Below are 20,233 nucleotides of genomic sequence, written 5' to 3'. Positions count from 1 at the left end.
TAACCTAATAACATATCCAGAACATAAGTGGTTTCTTGCTTTTGAAAGCAAGAACTGTAAGTAAAATGAACCAGCTGATGGGTTACAAAAAACACTTTGCTCATGCAATAAATAATCATGTGACACTCAGGGAAAAGTACACTTGAGAAATAAAGATATCACCAACCTAACAGCCTGTACAAAAGTTAACTCATTAAATTGATCTCCATTTCTCTTTTCTGTTATCAGTCCATTATAAATATTAGGAAGCAGCCTGAAGTTTGGCGACTTACTGAGATACTTGTGTGTTGGGGAAAAGGGTAGCAGCTGAGAGAAGAGATCAGTGTGTTGCTTTACACGCACCGCACTGTGAAAGATGAAGACTACCTACCGTAATTAGGTTGTGTTCTGGAAGACTACAAGCTTCAATATGATCCTGAAGAAGCTGCTGTGAAAAGTTCTGATGCATCTGTGCAGCCTCATGAGCATCCATTGCGTTTCCACAGGCTTTGTTCAGATCTGAAAGAGAAAAAAGTGGAGAGTGTCACATTTTTGTACTAAGAGAGATTAAATGGCTGACAGTTCAGACACATGGCATTTTTTAATTGCTTAAGAATGCCCCTTTTTATTGGCTGGAGGAAGAGATCACTTGTGTAGCCCCACGTGGAACTTCCTTCCTGTCTCTTACTTTATATTAAAAAAAAGTCATTTTCAAGGGACACTGAATCCAAAGTTTTTTAAATTGATTATCTCCCCCCAAAAAGTCTGCCCTTTCGATAGTATGCTCGGATACTTTTATAACAACTTCTCAGAGAAGTTTAAAGGTGTTTCTGCTACACTAGGGATGTTTATAAAGTTATTTTCAGCAAGGGAGAACAATGAAAATAATGACACAGGGTTAGTCTACACTAGAAATACTGCAGTGGCACCACTATGGCAGCACTGCCTTAGCGCTTCAGTGTTCACACTACCTATGCCAACGGGAAGGGCTCTCCTGTCAGCAGAGGTAAACACCTCCCCGAGAGGCAGTAGCTAGGTTGAAAAAAATTCTTCGTTTACCTAGTACTGCTTACACTGGAGATTAGATCAGCTTAACTATGTCACTCAGGGGTATGGATTTTTCATACCCATGAGTGATGTAGCTGGGTGGACCTAACTTTTAGTGCAGACCAGGCCAAAGCCTGGAATTTTCAAAGGGATCCAGGGGAATTAGGCTCTTAAATTCTACCACCATTCAGTGGGAGTTTGACACTTAACTCCCAAGGTTTCCAGCCTAAGTACTGTGTACTGCACAAAGTAAACAAACTGAAAAGATAGAAAACACTCCCCCTTTCAATCCTGGTAACACTGGGTGATACCTGCAGCGATAGCTGGTAGATCGTTCAGACAGAAAGGTAAGTTTGCAACCGGTGGCCCTTCATAACAAACATTTACTTTTCTTATAGTCTACAACTCATTCTAAAGGACTCTGTGATAACGACCATGACAAGATGTACTCCAAGTGCTTTTACCTCAGCTACTTAATGGAAAGGCAAGATCAGGCAGAACTGGACCAAAACGGCCAAAAGTTACATTTGGTGCTAACTTCTACCCTTATAGGGTACTCCCTCCCTTCAGTAGGAACTGCACACTTGCATCTGAGGGCAGATTAATCTTAAATATTTGTTATCTTATAGAATATTTAACAAAATATGCCTAAAATACTTGATGCTGTTACACCAGCCACATCTCACATTCTCCACTATTGCACTGTTCTATTCTGCACAATGAGAGGGGAGGAGAAAGTGTCACTTTTGCTGAACAGTCTGTCATCTTTCCCTGTTTCAAAACTTTTATTTGTGCTCCTCTCAACATTTATTCTCTTTTTATTTTCAACCTCTCTGGACAATACACCAGTAGCTCAACAAGGACCAGTAATTTTTACTTGAACAGAAAACACCTGCTTGTTGTCAACCTTTGACAGTGTGTCTAGTTTACAGTGCCACCTATTGGGAAAAAAGTGTGTGACTGCATGTCTTGGTAATTACAAGGAATTATATTCACCTGACAGTAGTGCTGATTTTAATAGAAGTTGAGTTATAATTTGCTATTACAAAACCCAAATTTTATGGAGCTTTAAAATTGCACTGTTTTAATTCACTACTGGCTGAAACTTGGCATCAGTCTCACCCTATGTAATGTTTGCTCATTTAAACTAGTCCATCCCTTTTTAGTTCAGATTTGCGCCAAAAGAGCCTCACAACACAATTCTCGCTCTCACATTACGAAGCGCTGTCTGGTGGGGGACAGTAGCACTTTGCATACAGGAGTCACGGTGCCTAGTGCCCCTTCTAGTAGCTTTGTCTCTCTCCGCATCTGTCATTAGCCTCTTGTTGGCACTGCTTGGGGAAAGCAGTCATAGCTGCCTTCACTTCACATCCCAGGCACTACCCACTTTGGAGTCTGCCTTTCCCAAGATCAGTTTCTGCCAAAGATGCTTGCCAGTCTCTCCCTCAACCCCAAACAGCATACACAATCCATTTGATTTTGCAGGCTGCTCTAATACTGGGTGACTGAAGAACTTTGTTTCAACACTAAATATCTCTGTTTATACAGAAAATTCTTATCACTATGACAACTCTTAAGCAGGATGGAAGTTGGTGCACACACAATATGGGTTCTCAGTATAGTATTTCAATAGGTAGTTTCAGCTAAACCATATTCAACCTCCAAAGTTAAAATACAGCTGAAGTTAACTGAATCTGTGTTCACAAGAGAAAAATGTAAGTTTTCAAATGCAAATTGAAGACAGATGGAGAAATCACTGAGGCCCAGAAATACAACACGGCTGTTCCCAATGCAAGGAACTGCAGTGAAGAAGGCTCTCACCCCAAACAGAGGGAACATCATGAAAAGTGATGACGAGGAGGCCCGTGCTAGACAAGCTGAGCAAGTAGGAAGAGATGTAGAAAAAGGTCAAAGGTAGGCAGGAGCGCTGCAGTGTTAGTAGTAGTGTGAAGTTTCAAAATGCTCTGAAGGGACAGCTCTTAAGGGTGCCAATCTGCCCTTTATACGTCCATTTTGCCAGGGTACTCTCAGTGACTAGTAGCCAAGTGCTTTTTCATCAGCAATTCTAAGAAGTGAACACAGGAGGAATTTATGAAGTAAAGTTGCATTTTTTTGTGGTCCAAAAGGGAAACCTGGGCTAAATAGGCAGCTATCATTATGCATAATGAATCTTCAGTTAAGCAAAAAGAAGAATGTTTATATCTTCTATTATCAGAAACCTGAAGCAGTGTTATCCCGCAGTGAATACGATACTTATTAGAAATCAAGCTCTCCCTTAGACATCTTAATTGTTTAAAAATATATATATACACACTACCAGGATGACAGTGCCAAGATAAAGAGCCTCTGTGTGGTGTATTTTGCCATCATACTGATTTGACTCCTAAATATTTTGTCCCATTCTAGTGTACTAACCCAGGGCTGTTTTTTCAGTATGAGCAATTCCACAAACTGTCCATGTGTATGGCGCTGTCATCCCCCATTACTGAAGAGCTTTAATCTATTTCAAGGTGACTGCCATTTCCTTGAAAGAAACTTTATGAAAGACCTGTAACCACATACAAGGACTGCAAAAAGAGGAAAATCTTAATCCAGGTGACTAGTGACTGAAAAAATGCTATCATCACATGGCTGACTGTTCAGCAATCTATTTGCAGTAAATTAGTGGGTCACAGGCTAGTTACTAATGGACAAGTATCCACATCAAGAAAAAGTGGACCTCTTCTAGGCAGTCCCAACAGGTAATAGCCATTGAGACAGAGTTCCCCTCTCCACTCGAGGTCTCTCCAAGGCCTGAATAAGGCACACTGATGGGACAGTGGGGGGGAAGCTTATATTGCACCCGGACTGTGGATAAATTGAGGGTGTCGGTCTCCAGGGCTATCAACAGGCCTCACACAAGAGCGACACTCACATACAATTGCACAGAAGACATTTTTAACCAAAGCAGCAGGAAAACACGAGAATGTGAGTCTGGCCTTTCTTGCCTGCAGAGCTTAATGTGCAGCACAGTTTTTGTAGTAACACGACTATATTAAATTGAAGCTGCAGGGTAAGTCAACTGTAGCATTAACACTGTCTGCCAAGAAACTAGTCAACATTTGTACAAAGCATCCTGGGTCTTGTGGAAGTCAAATTAAATGATATTTATGTATGATGTGGTATAACAGTCTCCCCTGCCCTATTTATGAACACTCTGATAGCAGCAGAAACTATGAACTGAAACAATCAATGCTTGCAGTATCCAGGACACAGGACAGGGTGAAGCACAGAGAATAATGTTGAAAAAGGGATACTCTGTGAGAGAATCAACTACATACAAGGAGAAAACATCCTCTAGAATCCTGCCTATTCATTCACCCTCGCAGCAGGCTAACCTGCTTTTCTAGTCAAGAACTAGATCAACCTCTCTCTGGATTAATTTAACGCTGCTCTTGTGCTAGCCACATGGGATTGCTAGAGAGCAATACAAGATTCTCTCCCACCCCTTTTGCAAGATGTTCATGAAGAGATATTATGAACTGCAGGTGTTAGTGATTCTACTGCTGTAGCAAAACATGCAGGGATGACCTCGGCATCCCAAAAATCTGGGGCTGGTATCAAGGTTAAAGATTCAATAGGCTCCTGGAACAGCCAGTAGCATCCATCTGGTATTTTCTTGGGGTTTACTTTTTTGTTTTCCCACTTGACCCCCATCTCTCCCTCCTGGTTTAATTTACTTTCCTTTCTTTCACCTTGCACCCCAATGCTGAACTAGAAAAGGTGACATTAAGATTTGAGACTACCACTTCTGCTATCAGGCACTGAAAAGCCGCTCAAACATTTCCCCCCTCTTTTTCAGACTGTGCTGCACCAGCTCATAACTGTCCCCACTGTCAGCCAATGTATCCTGATCTTTTTCTCCTCTGGGAATCGCACCTCTTTAGTGACTAACAGGTGATGTTATTTCTGGGCAAATAAGATCAGCATACAAGTTGGCTGATAGTGGGAACAGTTAGGAGCTAGTGCAATAGTCTGAAAAAGTGGGAGAAAAGTTTCTTAAAAATTACAGGCTTCCAATGATGCACCAAAGACCAAGATTTAAAAAGTGACTAGTGATTTTGGGTGCCCACTTGGAGACACTATGTGGAGCTGATTTTCAGAGGATGGTTCTCAGACCTTTCTGAAAGTCAAGCCCCTTTAAGGTGGCAAGTTAGACATTCAAAATCAACCTGTCCCTTTTGAAAATCTTGGCCAAGATCATTCTGCTCAAAATCAGGGCATCAAGTGTGCACAGCTGCAAAGGAGAGGCTACATTAGCATATGTGAGTTGCTGCACAGCAAGACTGATAGTCAGGATTTTTGACATTCAGGTGACTGACCACCAGCTTCTCCTGCAGAGCTTCTCTGGAAGAAGCACTTGATTTCCACACACTTTAAATATGAGCATATCTGGTCAGAAAATTAACATTTCTTATCTTCGACACACACGCACTCCTAAAAAAACTGAGTACATAAGATGTTTATGCCACTAGCTTCTTGGTAAGCATTAGAACCGAAAAGCATGGTCTTTCCCTTCTCCCCAGTCCTGAGAACTCAACTTGCTGCTTGTCTTGTATACAAACATATAGGAGCAACACTTTGACTAACTTACCTCGCAGCAGAGCTGAAGACCATAGTTGCACAGACATGTCTGGGATCTTGCTAGCAAGTTGCATGGCTGGTACCACCATGTTATTACTTTCCTAGTCAAGAATGCATATTAAGGTCAAACACTCTTTGTAGCCACAGATATTTTTCTTAAATATATAAAACTGTCCCATAAAATTTATATAACAAGTGTCACAATGGAATGCTCACAGCCCCCCAGCTCTCCCCCGAAGATATCCACCGCCAGATAGAATATCTAGTTAACGCTTAACCCAACACTGTTTTCGTGTATTAGTTAAGATCTACTAAGGGCAATTTTCACCTATGCAGTAACATGGCAGTCAGTGTCACTCCTGAGCTATTAGAACCAATCTCATGTGAGATTATAATTCCTCTATATAACTCCAGTTTTGTTATTTCATCAGTTACTGGATCTGCTGCAGCAAACTAAATCCAAGCACCAGATATCAGGATTTATTTAGAAGAGAGTACAAACACCTGAACACACAGTCTATACATTATGTGTATGAAAGATTGACAGAGTACATATAGGAAGTTCAGAATTAAAGTTTACTGCTCCCTACTGCATAAGAAAAGCAAAGGAGGACAGAGATGGCAGATGTAAAGAAGAGCTACACTATATAAGGGGCCAATTAAGACAAGTAACTTTAAAGCAAGTGACCTATTAAGGATTTTGTTTCAATACATGAATCGCCAATAATTACAACTATTAAGTTATTGCTGAAATTGAAACAACTTTGATAACCACAGAATGGCTGCCATATGTTCCAATCCAGGAAATGGCTATGTTTCTGAGGTAGGACGGTAACCCCTAAAATATAGTCTAAAGTGGTCTAGGATCTTTCAACACAATAGGAATTAGAGTACATCTACTGGGCACATCAGGGAAAACATGCTGTGGCATGCATCAGCTTGCCACAGCATGAGGATTAAAAAAATTTTTAAAAAATGAGGATCTGAATTCAGAATCCTTTCCAAAACAATCCAGTTTAAACCATTTCTCCTCTACTTTGATCCTCTTTTCAAGTGATTTTAAACATTACAAAAATACAATCTTCTGAAATAGATTGCAAATGTCACTGCTTTGTCAATGTACCATTAAACATGCAAATCACAAATTGAAAAGTCAATACGCTGCCCACTTTAGGTAGGATACTGCTATGTATGGAACTCTTAAAACAGAGTAGTTTTACAAAACCCACTGATTTTTTTTGGCAAACAGCAAGTAAAACAAGGGTCTCAGTAGTAATACTAAAGACTGTAAAGCTTACCCTGTGATTCCCTAACACATAGAATATATGACCCAGGAGTACAAGAGAACACGCTGTTAATCGGTTCAAGTCTTCTGCATTTGACATTTTCAGTGTCTCTCGCAAAAATCGTCTACCAAAACACAACAAAAATAAAATAAACATTCTATAAAACATTCTCCTTTCCTTCTAATATGTAACAAACATGTCATAACCATAACCCAGAACCGAAAGACTAACTGTGGAAGTCAAGAGGCAAATAGTGGGACTTGAGACACCTAAAATCTACTCCCAGCTCTGACACCGGCTGGTTGCGACACCTGGCGCATGTCACTTCCCCTCTGTGTGCCTCAGTGTCCCTATCTGTAAAACAGGGATGTAAAGCACTTTTGAGATCTACCAATGAACAGTGCGAGATATTGTCATTACTAGGAATTCAAAGCTGTGGGAATTCCCCTAAACTGTTTGTCAATCCTATTTAGACAAACAGCAAGTATTAAATCAGCCTGGCCAAATTCAAGGGAAGGATTCTGGTAGGCCTGGAAGAGGTCTCATTTTTCCCTTTCGCTCACCCCTTCCAAATAGCACTGACTTTACACTCACTTTGCTTCATTGTATCTTCCTTGGAAGAAGGAGAACAGTCCTCGGATGTAGAAAGCAGCTGCTCGGAGACAGTGAGAGCTGGGGACAAAGCGATAAACTTAAATCCAGGAGTTTTACAATCATTAGATGCGTGATACAGGATACATTCTAGGAATTTATTTTCCAACATTTCATAATCAAAGCATAATTCTTTGCGCCAATGATTGAAAAAACTGTAAGCACCCCTTGACATCAAAGCTCATCACTTGCTTTTCATGCTATGCTTTTTTTTATTTTAAGAATTTTACAAGGCAAAAACACCCTTACAAAAACAGCATTTAGAAGATATCCAGAATCCTTACCTTACAGGGAAGTTGTGGTCTGGATTTATCCTTTCCAATAAACTGTAAAGCTGTAGTCAAGAAACAGAAATGGAAAAAAATTGTTTAACAAATATTAGCTTACAATATGGGATGTAAAAGTTTTAATGGGAGCAGTACATAAAGCAGAATGCCACAAGTTATACAAAAAACATAGCAAGCATTTGCTGTTACTGGCTAGAACACAGGATGGAAAATTCCAACATTGGAAGGGTACCATCAGCTCAATATTGGCCCTAAAAATCAGGTTTATAAAGAATTTTTTTTTTTTTAAGACTTTGTAAGTGTTAGCATGAAACTTCAAATTTAACTGGAAACACTTTTAATGGAAACATATGACTGGAGTGCTTGAAATCCAAAAGCTGAATCATCTTGCTAACTAACAAGAACCAGAACCTGACACTAGCCAAAAATTAAGTTGACTAATTTTCATTCTCCAAGCTTCCCTTTTTAACGTGCTTCATGCTTTTGCTTGTTCAAATTGACAATGTACTATTTGTCCACAAAAGACTTAGCATAACATTTGAAAGTATTGTTTCTGAAAAGTTGCTAAAGAACCCAAATGCTACTGTACAAATGATAAATACTTGACAGTTGATGTAAACTTCTTTGGAAAGAGGGTTGGTTCATCAGTCCTCTGTGGGTAACAATTAACACCTGCAAATGTCTATTTCCAAACACTTCACCATCATTTAATTAATTCTCATTAAACTCCATGTAATGTAGATATTGCTCTTAGATACAGATGGAAACTAAAATGGACAAATTAAGGGACTGGCTCAAGATCACAGAGGGAGTCACTGACCGGCCTGAGATTAGGACTCAAGTTCCTGACTCCCACTGCTGTGCTCAGACATCTAAATCACCCCTCTCTGTAGGATCCAAAATGCTCGTGTCTTTTAATGGTCTGCACTGGGCCAACTCATACCCTCATGCCCCTGTAAGTATTATTATTAATAAATGACACTACTTTGATCAGATGGGTGGTTGCCCGGCAAAGCACACCAAGAATGAATAAGCAAAGCGCTGTCCTAAATTTTTTTCCTCTTGCAAATATGCACCTTGTAAAGCCACAGATCAGAAGCAGCCAGACACATACCTCTTGATGTCTGTTGCCTTCCCTGATGTACACACTGGCCAGGTTTGTCACAATAAATGCCCACAATTCCTGATGTGTGGTGAGCTAAATAGAAGAATATAAAACACAAACTAAAACCAGAAATTGCTGGAGTGGTATTAGTTACTAAGCAACATGTTTACAGCCCTCACAAGACAAAGATATAGCCCAGCCTAGAAGATCCAAGTCATCTAGACACTCAAAAGTGCATTCATACACAGAACTCATTTCTGAGAAGCTAATAAATGTTAAACCCAACAGCAGTCTGTAAAAGTCTCTAAAGCAAAATACATGACCGGCAGCATTTAAACAACACATTCCTGTGATGAGGCTTTTTTGTTGTGTTTCATTATTCCAAGCTCCTTAAGAATTTGCTGTTTCATCTTAGTTTCTCTTATGTCTCTTCATATTAAAGTGCTCTCAGTTTGGGTAAGACAGAACTGCTAGGCCAGCCCTTTGAGCACAGTGTCCTCTGATATCGCCACATTCTAGTAAAGAGAGATTGTTGCGAGCACAAATGATAATATTAAAGCACTCAGGCTCTGCGCCTCCACCCCCAAATCTTAATCCTCCCCCTCTCAACAGGAATAGAGGAATGATCCATTCAGATGTTTCACTGGGTAAGATAGCTTTGCCTTACCCAAGGAGATGTAAAGCAATACCCATGGCCACTTCTAAAAGGTTACTTAGACCCTAGAGAAATTGAAGGTAAGTATTCTGTGCCCACCTCTACATTTAATAGAGCTACAGCAAGTAGTTTTAGCATTAAATCTTACCCGCAATGCTGTAGTAAACTGTGCTTCTGCATTGTCCATGCAATTAACAGAAATGCAGTAAAGCCCCTGTAAAAGAAAGTGTGTTTTAGACTATGCATTCTAGTAACTGTAGCAAAATTGCAATTCTGCAAGTAAAGGAGATTGTCGCAAGTTTGATCCACTAAATCCTGATGTTATGAGGCATTAACAGGAAAACAATTTAATGTGTTATGCCAGACACCACCAAGCCTCAGTTTTGTTTGGTTCACTTAAGATCTAATAATTCCTCTATTGCCAACTTCTCATCACATTATTGTAACGTTCATTTCTTCTTAGAATCTATTTGTTTCATATAACATTAAAAATACAAATTCTACATACAATGAATCATCTGATGCTTATTCTGTTACCAAACTGGATTCCCTAAAGCATACAATATACCTTGTGGATGTTCACTTGCAAAGCTCCCAGACTTAAATGTGCTATATTTTTAAAGGAGAAGAGTTTAAATAGTTAACAGTTCTATGGCTATTACAAAATGCTTGGTGTTTGCTTAAAAGACAGATTAAGGCAATTCACAAGATTTCTAGAAAATGATTAAATGATCTTGCTTGCTGCAAGTCCAAAAAACTGGCTGAGGTTTGCATCACTATAACAGTTATCTGTAATAATTAAGGTGGAACTCTAGGTATGGTGCCATGTATAGGCCAAAATTCAAGAGTAATAGTGTGTACTCACTAGGAGAGTATGTAGCTGCGCAGCATGATTAGAAAACAGTCTGGGAGATTGCTGGCAGAGTTGACAGACTTGTGAGATCTGTTAGAAAAAAAATATTTTAAAAGATTAAACCAATTATTTCTTTATTACATCTAGGCTGAGCCTGCCCCCACTTCCCAACTGCCTGAACTGTAAGAGCCATTCAGCTTATTGCTGTGCTTTGCTCAAAATTAAGTTAAGCTATGCCTTGCACCTTTAAAGCAGAGACCAGACACACTGCAAGCTAAGCCTTACATACAGTGTGTATACGCTCTTCCCCATACTGGGATGTGTGCACCAGTTAGTTTTCAGAATTATTTGCTTTTTGGTAGATTCTATCATGTGCTGGGCACTATCCACCCACATGAAGTCATGGGTCCTATCCTGAAGAGCTCACAATCCAAGACAACATGCAACAGGCAAAAGATGGAAAAGTGGGACAAACTATTCAAAGGGTTTAAAAAAACAAAAACAAAACACCCATGAACTATCACCAACTACTCCTTTATTTAGGCACTATTACTTGGCTAATTTCTTCTAAGCACTGTGGTAGGCAGTGTTAAACGATTTGAAAGGTCAGTGGACCAATTCAGAAAGCATGTTTCATAAATAAGGGATGGAATGGAAGACAATGCAGACATTTGGGGGAGGACTGGACAAAATGGAAGCTGAGACCAGTATTATCATCAGAGGGGAGAAGGCAGTGGTGACATAATAAGACAAAGAAAAGTAGGGAAGGGCTGGGAAAGCCAGTGCAATATGCCTGAGCTTGAGTCAAATAAAGAATGGGGAACCGGTGGAAGGATTCAAAAGGGGGATGACATGATCAGAGGAACAAACAAGGAAAATTAATCTTCAACTGCATTTTTTATGAACTATCAGGATGGAGAGGAGAGCCTGGATGACAGTTTTAGCTGTATGGGTAGAAAGAAACAGTTGGATCTTATATATGCACAGGTTGAAGTGCCCCATGGTCGACACTATGTGGAAGTAAGGGAAAGAAGAGTTGAAGACAACTCTAGTTATGGGTTTGAGTTAAGAGTGACAGAAAAGAGGATGAGGGAAAAGTATCTGGAACTCAGTTCTGGCCATTAGCAATCTATACTATTTTAAAACCCTGTGAGTAAAATCTCTGAAGTGCTCTCAAATGAAGTACAGATGGGAGCTTAATTTCAAGGCTTAAGAACCTTGTCGTCTTAAGGATTCCCAGACACTGCTATGCATGTTAGTAGTTACACTGAGACTACTGAGATTCCAGCGAGAGTCTGAACATGTTATTTGGAAATTAAATTTCCATATTTTTAAACTAACGTTTATTGCAATGATTCATGAATATTCAAAAGATTAAATGAGCATGGAAAGACAGTTTTACCTCCTGCAGTGCTGTAGCTTTGTGCCCCGTGACAAGCCGACACATGATAATATGTTCCAACAAAATAACTTGGAAAGATGACAAAATAGGACTGCAGTCCAACACTAAGAGGGAAGCAAGGGTAGTTCAGGAAATAAAGTTATATAGCACTATAACATCCTAACCCCACAGCCTAGGCCCCATATAACTACTACAAAGCTAGCTTCCCTCATGCCAACAGTTCAACATAACTTCAGCACGAAGACTTCTGAGCAGAAGTCTGTATGAACTATGTGGCAATGGAGAAGCCAGCTTGCTCCGACCTACTGTTTCAGTTGCCACTGGGGAAGTGAGCCTATTTTTAAAAGGAGAATTGTCCTTTCATCAGGGAAGAATGGCAATCCAAGGTTCACTTAGCTGAACCCCTGGGGATCATGACTTTGCTTCCAATAAGTGAGATCTTGAATAGTCCAGAGTTTTGGATAGCCAAGATTCCACAAAGCAGTTTTAAAACTGCTAGGAACTGATAAGTTAATCTTTTTGTACTCCCATAACTCAGCAGGCTAACCAGTAATTATGTAGGGGAAAGAATTCCTGTTCTGGACTCAGATCTTAAGAAACCAACTTTCAGACCAGAGCAAAATTCTTACAGCTGAGCAGTAAATCCTCATACAAATACTTATGGAAGTAACCCTGAACAGATCAATAGCATTAGAGGTGCCTGTTCTTGCAGACAGACTGCATTTTTTGGTATTTTTATGTTAGCACCAGATAAAGGTGCCTTGCAACTCATCAAAAGTTTTAACCCCCATACTTACTTTTTAGCTTTTCTAGCTGCATGAGTGCTTTGTCTGTGTACTTTTGTGCCTTCTCCAGGTATCCTGCTTGCATGGAATGCATCACCGTCACCTGCCACAGAACATAAGAAAGAGGATCTGAAAGTCTAATGCCACACTCCAGAACTGAAGTCAAAACAATTTAAATCATCAAACTGAAATCTAGTCTAGTTAAGTATTTTCAGGCACATGGAGTCATATCTCCTTGCTTTGTTAAAAAAATAAGCTTCTGCCACTGTCAGTCATGAAGAACCAACATAGCTCTAGGAGAATGAACTGGATTCTACTTGGCTCATGTAACGATGCCATTGTTAATTAGGTTTAATTTTCAGGGCTTCTTGTACAACTCCTTTAAATGCTGCCATGACTGAGGGGAATAAAAAGTTGCACAGGTGTCACAGACCAGAATTTGAAGCTAATGGTAGAAGTACAACAAAGCAACACGGAGCCTGAAAAACCTTTATTACCGGTGATTATGGACAAGCTAGAAAAAACAGCACGACTTTCAGATCCCAGGTTTAGTTGGCAGGGATGATCGATCTGGAAATTAACACAATGATCATGATGCCATCTTTACAAAGTCACTTTCTGGAGCAAAACTCCATAGATTATTAAACTTCCATGTAAATTAACTGCTCTTCCAAGCTGAGTCTCCCACAATATAGGACATCCACTGCTATTTAAAAGACCTTGATTGCCAATTGCAGCTTACCATGTGGTGACTTGGACCACTAGGAACTAAATTCGAGAGTACCAGATTCATGCTTACTTGTGACCACTCTGGTTTCTAGAAGCAAAAGGCTATTGCATTAAAAAACACTATTTAAAAACACACTACAACAGGGTGCAGAATGGCAAACTCTCCTAGCCAATTCTTTCAGACCATGTTTGCCATCTGCTGGTTGTTTTAAGCCATGTAAGTCACCATACTCTGACCTCAGTAAGTTTGAACTTACAGGATGAACTGCATCTTTTTGATCCCTGTGGAGAGCAAGGGTCAAGCATTAGATAAGAAGAACTATGTACATGTAGGAGGGCAGAAGTAAAAACTCTTTGCTCTGTACTGTGCATTCAGTCCATACATAACAATGGCAAAATCCACAACCATTTAAAGAATTAAAGTGCTTGTACACTGGATCATACTCTGGATACAAGGTCCATCCTGACATGAAATGAGCACATTTATCCCATACCTCATCAGTTAATGTCCGTTCAAGTAAAACAAAGCTTCTCACCAGGTAGACCAGCACACACATGTGCTCCTTCGGCAGCCAGTGAAAGAGATCTGCTGGGTTGCTGGGTAGAATTTCATCGTCATGAAGAGTCGATATGGTCTGAATGCACTGCTGCAGCTGCTTCAGACATGGTTTCACACTTTTCACCTGTGAAAGTTGATTCATATTAGACACAGGTCATGCCATCTGGGACAACACTTGAATATGTATATAGTTCAGTAAACATGCCAACCAGTTAACAGTCCTTGCCTTAAAGGGTTTAGTCTACTTTAAGCTGATGCAGTAATTTCACAACACAACACACCACAGCCTTTTTGACAGGAATCTTTCCCTGACTCCCAAACATGTAACTTTGCAGAATCATCACATACCTGCCCAGCATCCAGGTAATGAGTCACCTGCAGCACCAAGAAGAATACCCGCAATGATTCTTTCTGGATGGGATTTCCTTGCCAGTTTTCAACTATCTGTCCGCACAAAGTAAGGAGCGGGTGCACTTCCTGCAGTTTCCGTTCCATTAGAAGAAGCTATAAGAAAAGCATTACGTGTATAAACAGTGCAGAACCAACAGCCTAAATGCTCAGTGAAGCTGAGTCGAAGCTGTTGAGTGCTCTTCCCTTTTGAATGTTGAGTGTGATTTATTTAAGTCCCTAAATGTAGACTTAAGATGTTAACTTTAAAGGCACCCTTTTTAAAAAAAGAATTGGTCATTATATGTTACTGGACCTTTTATCTTGCATCACAAAAGGGCTTCTTCGCAGATTATAATCAACTTCGCTAATCTGAGATACGCCTACCTAACGGTGCTTGATTTCTTCATGAAATTACTTGTGTGTTATGTGTATTATACTTGTGTATTATGAGCAGGCAAGACATTGAACTACATAAAAATCCTGCATGCCAATGGGCAGATTTCAGGTGCATTTCAAACATCGTGCTTGCTTACGGAAATGAAGCAGAATATGCTTGGCACAAGGAAGGCACACAACACACATTCAAACAAGACAATTTCAAGACCAATAGCCTTATTTCGTCCCTATAAAGTGTATGAACTGAAGTAACAGTATTAACTTTTGTTACACTTAAATATATCCAACTTACCATCCCTTTACTTAGCAGAAACAGTGCCCTGAAATAAAACAAAACCGTGTCACAGCTCTAAGAAGGTACAATACTGAACAAGATACACTCATGAGAGAAAACTCAAGGTAAGAGACTGCTACAGATCTTTTCAGCACGGACTACACCAGGCCAGAGGAAATAAGCTATTGGTATAAGCATCACACTTATAATGCTAAGACTCCCTAGGTCGCTGGGTCAAAAGTCTAGTACAGGGGTTGGCAACCTTTCAGAAGTGGTGTGCCAAGTCTTCATTTATTCACTCTAATTTAAAGTTTCACGTGCCTGTATACATTTTAACGTTTTTAGAAGGTTTCTTTCTATAAGTCTATAATATATAACTAAACTATTGATGGATGTAAAGTAAATAAGGTTTTTTAAAAATATTTAAGACGCTTCATTTAAAATTAAATTAAAATACAGAGCCCTCCAGACCGGTGGCCAGGACCTGGGCAGTGTGAGTACCACTGAAAATCAGCTTGTGTGCTGCCTTTGGCACGTGTGCCATAGGTTGCCTATCCCTGGTCTAGTAGATCCAACTCCACCCTTCACCCTTTCATGGTAAATGAAGTCCATGCAATCTATCGTGTGAGGGCCTTTGAAATGAGATCTTTCCATCATTCCATGGTCCTATTTATCAGAGCACAGGTATCCTTGGTCAAATTTTGTCCTCCCTCATCACTGTGCAGCATGTTGTGTCACTGGCTGGGTGCGGCCACCCCAGTGGTGGCAGCACAGACTTTAGAGTACTTTTGACGTAAAAGACACAACATAAGGTAAATTATAAGACAATATGTGGGATGGGAGAAGAGGGTTTAATCAAACTTTTGCTGTTTATGAACCAAACCATAGAAAACACCCATTGTCCTCCATCTCTGGGGCTCCACTCAAAGCGCAATAAGGGTCCTGCCAGAGCTAGAAGACGATGGCAAGTTTAAAGTTGGAAAAAGGAGCCCAAATCACAGTGCCGGGGAATGAAAGAGTCTGAGGCTTTAGGTCTGTATCTAGGCCTTGAAAGGTCCCCATCTGCAGGGGAGCCAAAGGCTAAAGCCTACATGTTGGGAAGATTTGAGTAGATGAGGAAGGCAAACAAAGTTCTGTTTAAGAAAAAGGCTCTGCTTTGGTGCAGAGTGCTGGTGTTTGTTTTCTGCTAAAAGGAGCCTTGGATGGGCAAGAGACTCAGATTTGAGAGAGAGAGAGAGAGAGAGAGAGAGAGAGAGAGAGAGAGAGAAAGAGAGAGAGAGAGAGAGAATACATGAGAAGTACTGGTTTGATTATGATGGATTTACAGAAGCTCATTTGCAACCAGTGTCTCTATGTAAATTAGAATAAATTAGAAGAGGTAGGTGAAGGAAACATACCTGGTATATTCTGATCCTACTACCCGGGCATATTCTGCTCCAACTCCTAGAAGGTCACATGCAGATACCAAATCTTTTTCAAGTGTGTGAAGTTGCTGAAGAGAAAAAAAAAAGTTAGTTTTCAAGCTAGCATTTTAATGACTCAAACTTCCAGTTATGGGTTTGTTTTTTCTCTTTTTTGCTCTAGGTACATACTCCTGTTACAATAATTGGATATTTTGTTATGAAATTAAAATTTGATACAACTGCTTAATACGAGTTCTTTACACAACAGAAGGCCTTTTCAGGAAACCTTTCCTATTCCTCTTCTGAAAAAAAGTCTTCAACATTTCAGAGAAAATCCCCTTCAAAACATTTTTTTTTTACACTTATCCAAGTTACTATAAAGTAGAGGTGGTCTATTCTACATATAGCCTAATCTAAACCTAACGTACCGTCAATAGCAGTGGTTCCTTTGGCAGGGAAGGCACTATCATAAAGTCAGTGAGCACCACCTGATATTCAATGCTCCAGGCCAGGGAAGAAGAATGGGGTAGGTTTTTTTGTGATGTATCCTTAGTTTTTGAAATTGGAATTTTCCCAATCTCCAGCCAGAAAGCCAATTCATCTCAGTGAAATGTATAACAGAATAAAGAATTCAGGCCTTTTGATCAGAAAGAAGCTAGAAAGAAACATGTCACAATACCAGCAACATATTTGGGGGTTGTAAGAAGAATCCTTCACAGAAGCACAGAATATAACTGGAGGTTAAGCTTCCTATAAGTACACATACAACTCACTGATAGGTAAACACGTGTCCCTTAATTGACAGAAGTGCAAGGCTCTCAAAATCTCAACTCAAATTATACAGATGAGTCATTTTCAAGGAAATAAGTTGTTACTATTTGCTTGAGCCTATACAGAACGGGGAAGAAGAAGAGTAAAGGTGAATGTTAACACATCCTTCAAGAGAATAGTCTGGCAAGCTCCCTTTGAAAGAAAGTGCCTCTAAAGAGCAATTCCCTCAATTCTTATCAAACAGCCTTCACTGTATTCTGCATATCTAACAGGCTGCTGAGAAAAGGCACATCTTGGAAGAGATATTGCTGAACAATGCTCTCTTGACTGTACAGGTCCAGCAGAGAGAATGACCTGCCTCTCTCACTGCTTAGTAGCCTGTAAACTCTTTGGATGATATGATGTGCTCCTAATCTTAACAGGCTGGGATACCCTATAGATAGGTTAAGAAGTATTCTCTGAACACATGGACAACAAAAGTAAGGACAAGATGTCAAGCAAACCTAATTCCAAGATTGTTCTTTTTCTAACCCAGTTCTGCTGTGGATGTTAGGAGAAGTGGAAAACAGTGGAACCCAGACTTCTATCACACCACCCTCAGGTAGGAAACTCACTATTCTATCCAGTCAGGCTTTATGGGGAGGTTTCTATTTTATGTACATTTTGAAGGGGATTCTTCCACCTTTTCTCAGGATTCCATGTCCCTGCTAAAATCCTGAGGATCCCACCCTCCCTTCTCCGCCAGCCACATCATCACTTATGCAGGCAAGGAGGCCTCTATTAGACTCCATTTGAAGTCTATCGCAATAGTACAACATGAAGCACACTCGATAATTCAGTCTATCCACTAGTCCCAGCCACTTTATCAAGAGACAGACACCCAAGCCTTGGTGTGTCTGCAGTAATACAGAAGTATTCTCTCCTCTTTGCAAAAATCTAGAAATTTACAAGTGCATTATACTTTCTTCTTGCCATTTTCATAGTCCTTTTATGCAGCTTTATAAGTCACCTGAACAATACTTACGGCAAGCTGAAAAAGTAGTCTACAGTGCCAGTACGGAGTCTGCTGTGAAATCTGGATGGCTTTACGCAACAAAGGCTTTGCTGCATCAACTGAATTCTGAAATAAAAATATGTACCTTAAATTCAATAGTAAAACAAACCTATATAAGGAATCTTCAGCACTAAAAGCAGTGAGATTTAATGAAAGATATTCTGGTTTGGTCTCAATTTAAAAGTCTTAAAGCAAGAAAACAAAATTGAAAACAAACATTGACATGAGTAATCAAATTTGCAGTCCTCTAAAGATGTGCTGAACAATATTAGTAAATAAATCCATCTGCACACTCATATAACCCTTCATACACACACAAAAATGCATACTAGAGAACACAAATGGGCTTGCTTGAAAAAACTGAAGACCCCTTTTAAAAGCCTTTTAGTAAATCTAATCCAAAACATTTAAGGCACATAACAAAAGTATCTCAGGCAACTCCAAAAAAGTTAGCCTGTCTTTTCCTCCATGACTAATGGAATAAGTAAGGATAGTAAACTCATTTTATCACAGAACTTAATTGTAACAGTAATTGCAACCAGCATAACGTGATATATTGAAACACCTCGGAACTTCCATATTACTTCACTATAAATTAAGCTTTTTGCAACAGAGATCACCCATAATCAGGAGTATGTTGTAACTGATGTGTGCTCATGTGGTGGTTCTATACAAAAAAATATATATATATGTTAATTGTCAAAAACCCTTCATCCCTTGACAGGGCATTTATGATCAGCAAAGTACCATATTTTTTAGGAGCAGCCTCAATACACTTACCTCTTGACAGTACAGTTCAGACAGAAGGCTTGCTGCTTCAAATTTAACATCTTCAAACTGTGGAATCTAGCATCATCAGAGTTAAGCAAATATTAACTTTGTTGCAGTAAGTATTAATCCGCCAATCAATGCTCAATATGCCAAGTCAAAGCTTAAAAATTTAAGAAAGAAGCCCCATGTCTGGAAATTGGTGATAACTACCTACAAAATAATGGAACAGATTCACTCTGGCCAGTTATGTTTGCCGAAATATTTCACATTAAATCCAGACTATAAAAGTGATTTTTCAGCTGTTAAAGTTCTATGGTCAGATGGTCAGGAAAGGATACTTGTTGTGATATCAACCACTGAAAGAGAAGACAGATTACAGTAGTTAGTGCATGGTCAACAATACTAAGGGGTTAATTTAAGAAACTGCCCCACGGCCACCCATTCTCTCACTCTACAATTTCTCTGGTAAACAGAACATGGCTTGTGGGCCTCAATCAAGGAGTCAGCACGGGCTCCCTCCATGGCATGAAACCTTTCACTCTGTCCACCCAAAACATCTCCACACCAGCCTGCCCCCCTGCTCAGTAGGGCACCAAGTCACGAGCTGGCTGGGGCAGAGACGGGGAGAGCAGCCTGACTCCCATTCAGGGAGCTGGTCACCAGTGCAGGGAGAGCTGTGGTGAGTGGCCGTCAGCCTCCACCCGTGGGCACCCTGCAGGACCCCACTCTCCTGCCCCAAGTGTCCTCCCCCAGCCCCCCCCCACTCACTCACTGCCTCCTCTGGGGCCCGCTACCCCCGGCCTGCGCCGCCGCCGCCGCTCACCGCCTTCTCGAGGTGCCCGCGGGCCTGGTCCCCGTTGCGGGTGTGGTGGTAGAGCACGGAGCCCAGCTGCAGGTGGGTGCGGGCCTCCATGCGGGCCGGCGGCTTGCGGGGCAGCACGGCCTGCAGGCAGTGCACGCACAGCCGCACCTTGGGCGGGCTCGACGTGCGGAAGTGCTCGGCCAGGCCCAGCAGCGCCAGGTACCACGACTCGCCCCCGCCTCCGGGCCCGGCCCCGCCGCCCGAGCCCGCCCCGGCCCCAGCGCCGCCCCCGCCGGCCTCTCCGGAGCCCGAGCCCGCCGCGCCCCCCGCCGCCTGCTGCGGCGGCGGCTGCTGCTGCTGAGGGGCCGCCCCGGCCGCCGAGCCCGAACCACCCGCAGCTACCGCCGCCAT

At 40.9% G+C, this 20,233-nt stretch overlaps 1 protein-coding gene and 1 long non-coding RNA gene across 3 annotated transcripts in view; one reads left to right on the top strand and one right to left on the bottom strand.

Moving 5' to 3' along the window:
* The window catches only part of LOC123355852, a 14,090-nt gene extending 13,467 nt beyond the window's left edge, over positions 1–623 (top strand). The window contains exon 4 of one of the 2 annotated variants that reach the window (XR_006575212.1): positions 229–623. This is a non-coding gene — a long non-coding RNA (uncharacterized LOC123355852). The remainder of the gene's footprint in view (positions 1–228) is intronic. The other variant, XR_006575211.1, reaches the window with a different exon arrangement.
* The window catches only part of MAU2 (MAU2 sister chromatid cohesion factor), a 26,134-nt gene extending 5,901 nt beyond the window's left edge, over positions 1–20,233 (bottom strand). Inside the window, exons 1-18 of the mRNA XM_044998631.1 lie at positions 19,844–20,233; positions 19,359–19,376; positions 19,030–19,095; positions 18,220–18,315; positions 16,419–16,513; positions 15,040–15,067; positions 14,310–14,465; positions 13,939–14,085; positions 12,686–12,776; positions 11,889–11,992; positions 10,499–10,576; positions 9,782–9,847; positions 8,988–9,071; positions 7,871–7,920; positions 7,530–7,607; positions 6,948–7,059; positions 5,660–5,750; positions 371–498 (exon numbers count right to left, since the gene is read on the bottom strand). Of these exons, the coding sequence (XP_044854566.1) occupies positions 371–498; positions 5,660–5,750; positions 6,948–7,059; positions 7,530–7,607; positions 7,871–7,920; positions 8,988–9,071; positions 9,782–9,847; positions 10,499–10,576; positions 11,889–11,992; positions 12,686–12,776; positions 13,939–14,085; positions 14,310–14,465; positions 15,040–15,067; positions 16,419–16,513; positions 18,220–18,315; positions 19,030–19,095; positions 19,359–19,376; positions 19,844–20,233 (1,878 nt within the window). The remainder of the gene's footprint in view (positions 1–370; positions 499–5,659; positions 5,751–6,947; positions 7,060–7,529; positions 7,608–7,870; positions 7,921–8,987; positions 9,072–9,781; positions 9,848–10,498; positions 10,577–11,888; positions 11,993–12,685; positions 12,777–13,938; positions 14,086–14,309; positions 14,466–15,039; positions 15,068–16,418; positions 16,514–18,219; positions 18,316–19,029; positions 19,096–19,358; positions 19,377–19,843) is intronic.

Source organism: Mauremys mutica, chromosome 24 (genome assembly GCF_020497125.1).
Source record: "Mauremys mutica isolate MM-2020 ecotype Southern chromosome 24, ASM2049712v1, whole genome shotgun sequence".
Lineage (NCBI taxonomy): Eukaryota > Metazoa > Chordata > Testudines > Geoemydidae > Mauremys > Mauremys mutica.
Note: the sequence above shows the minus strand (reverse complement) of the source record. Positions and strands in the feature narration are given on the sequence as shown.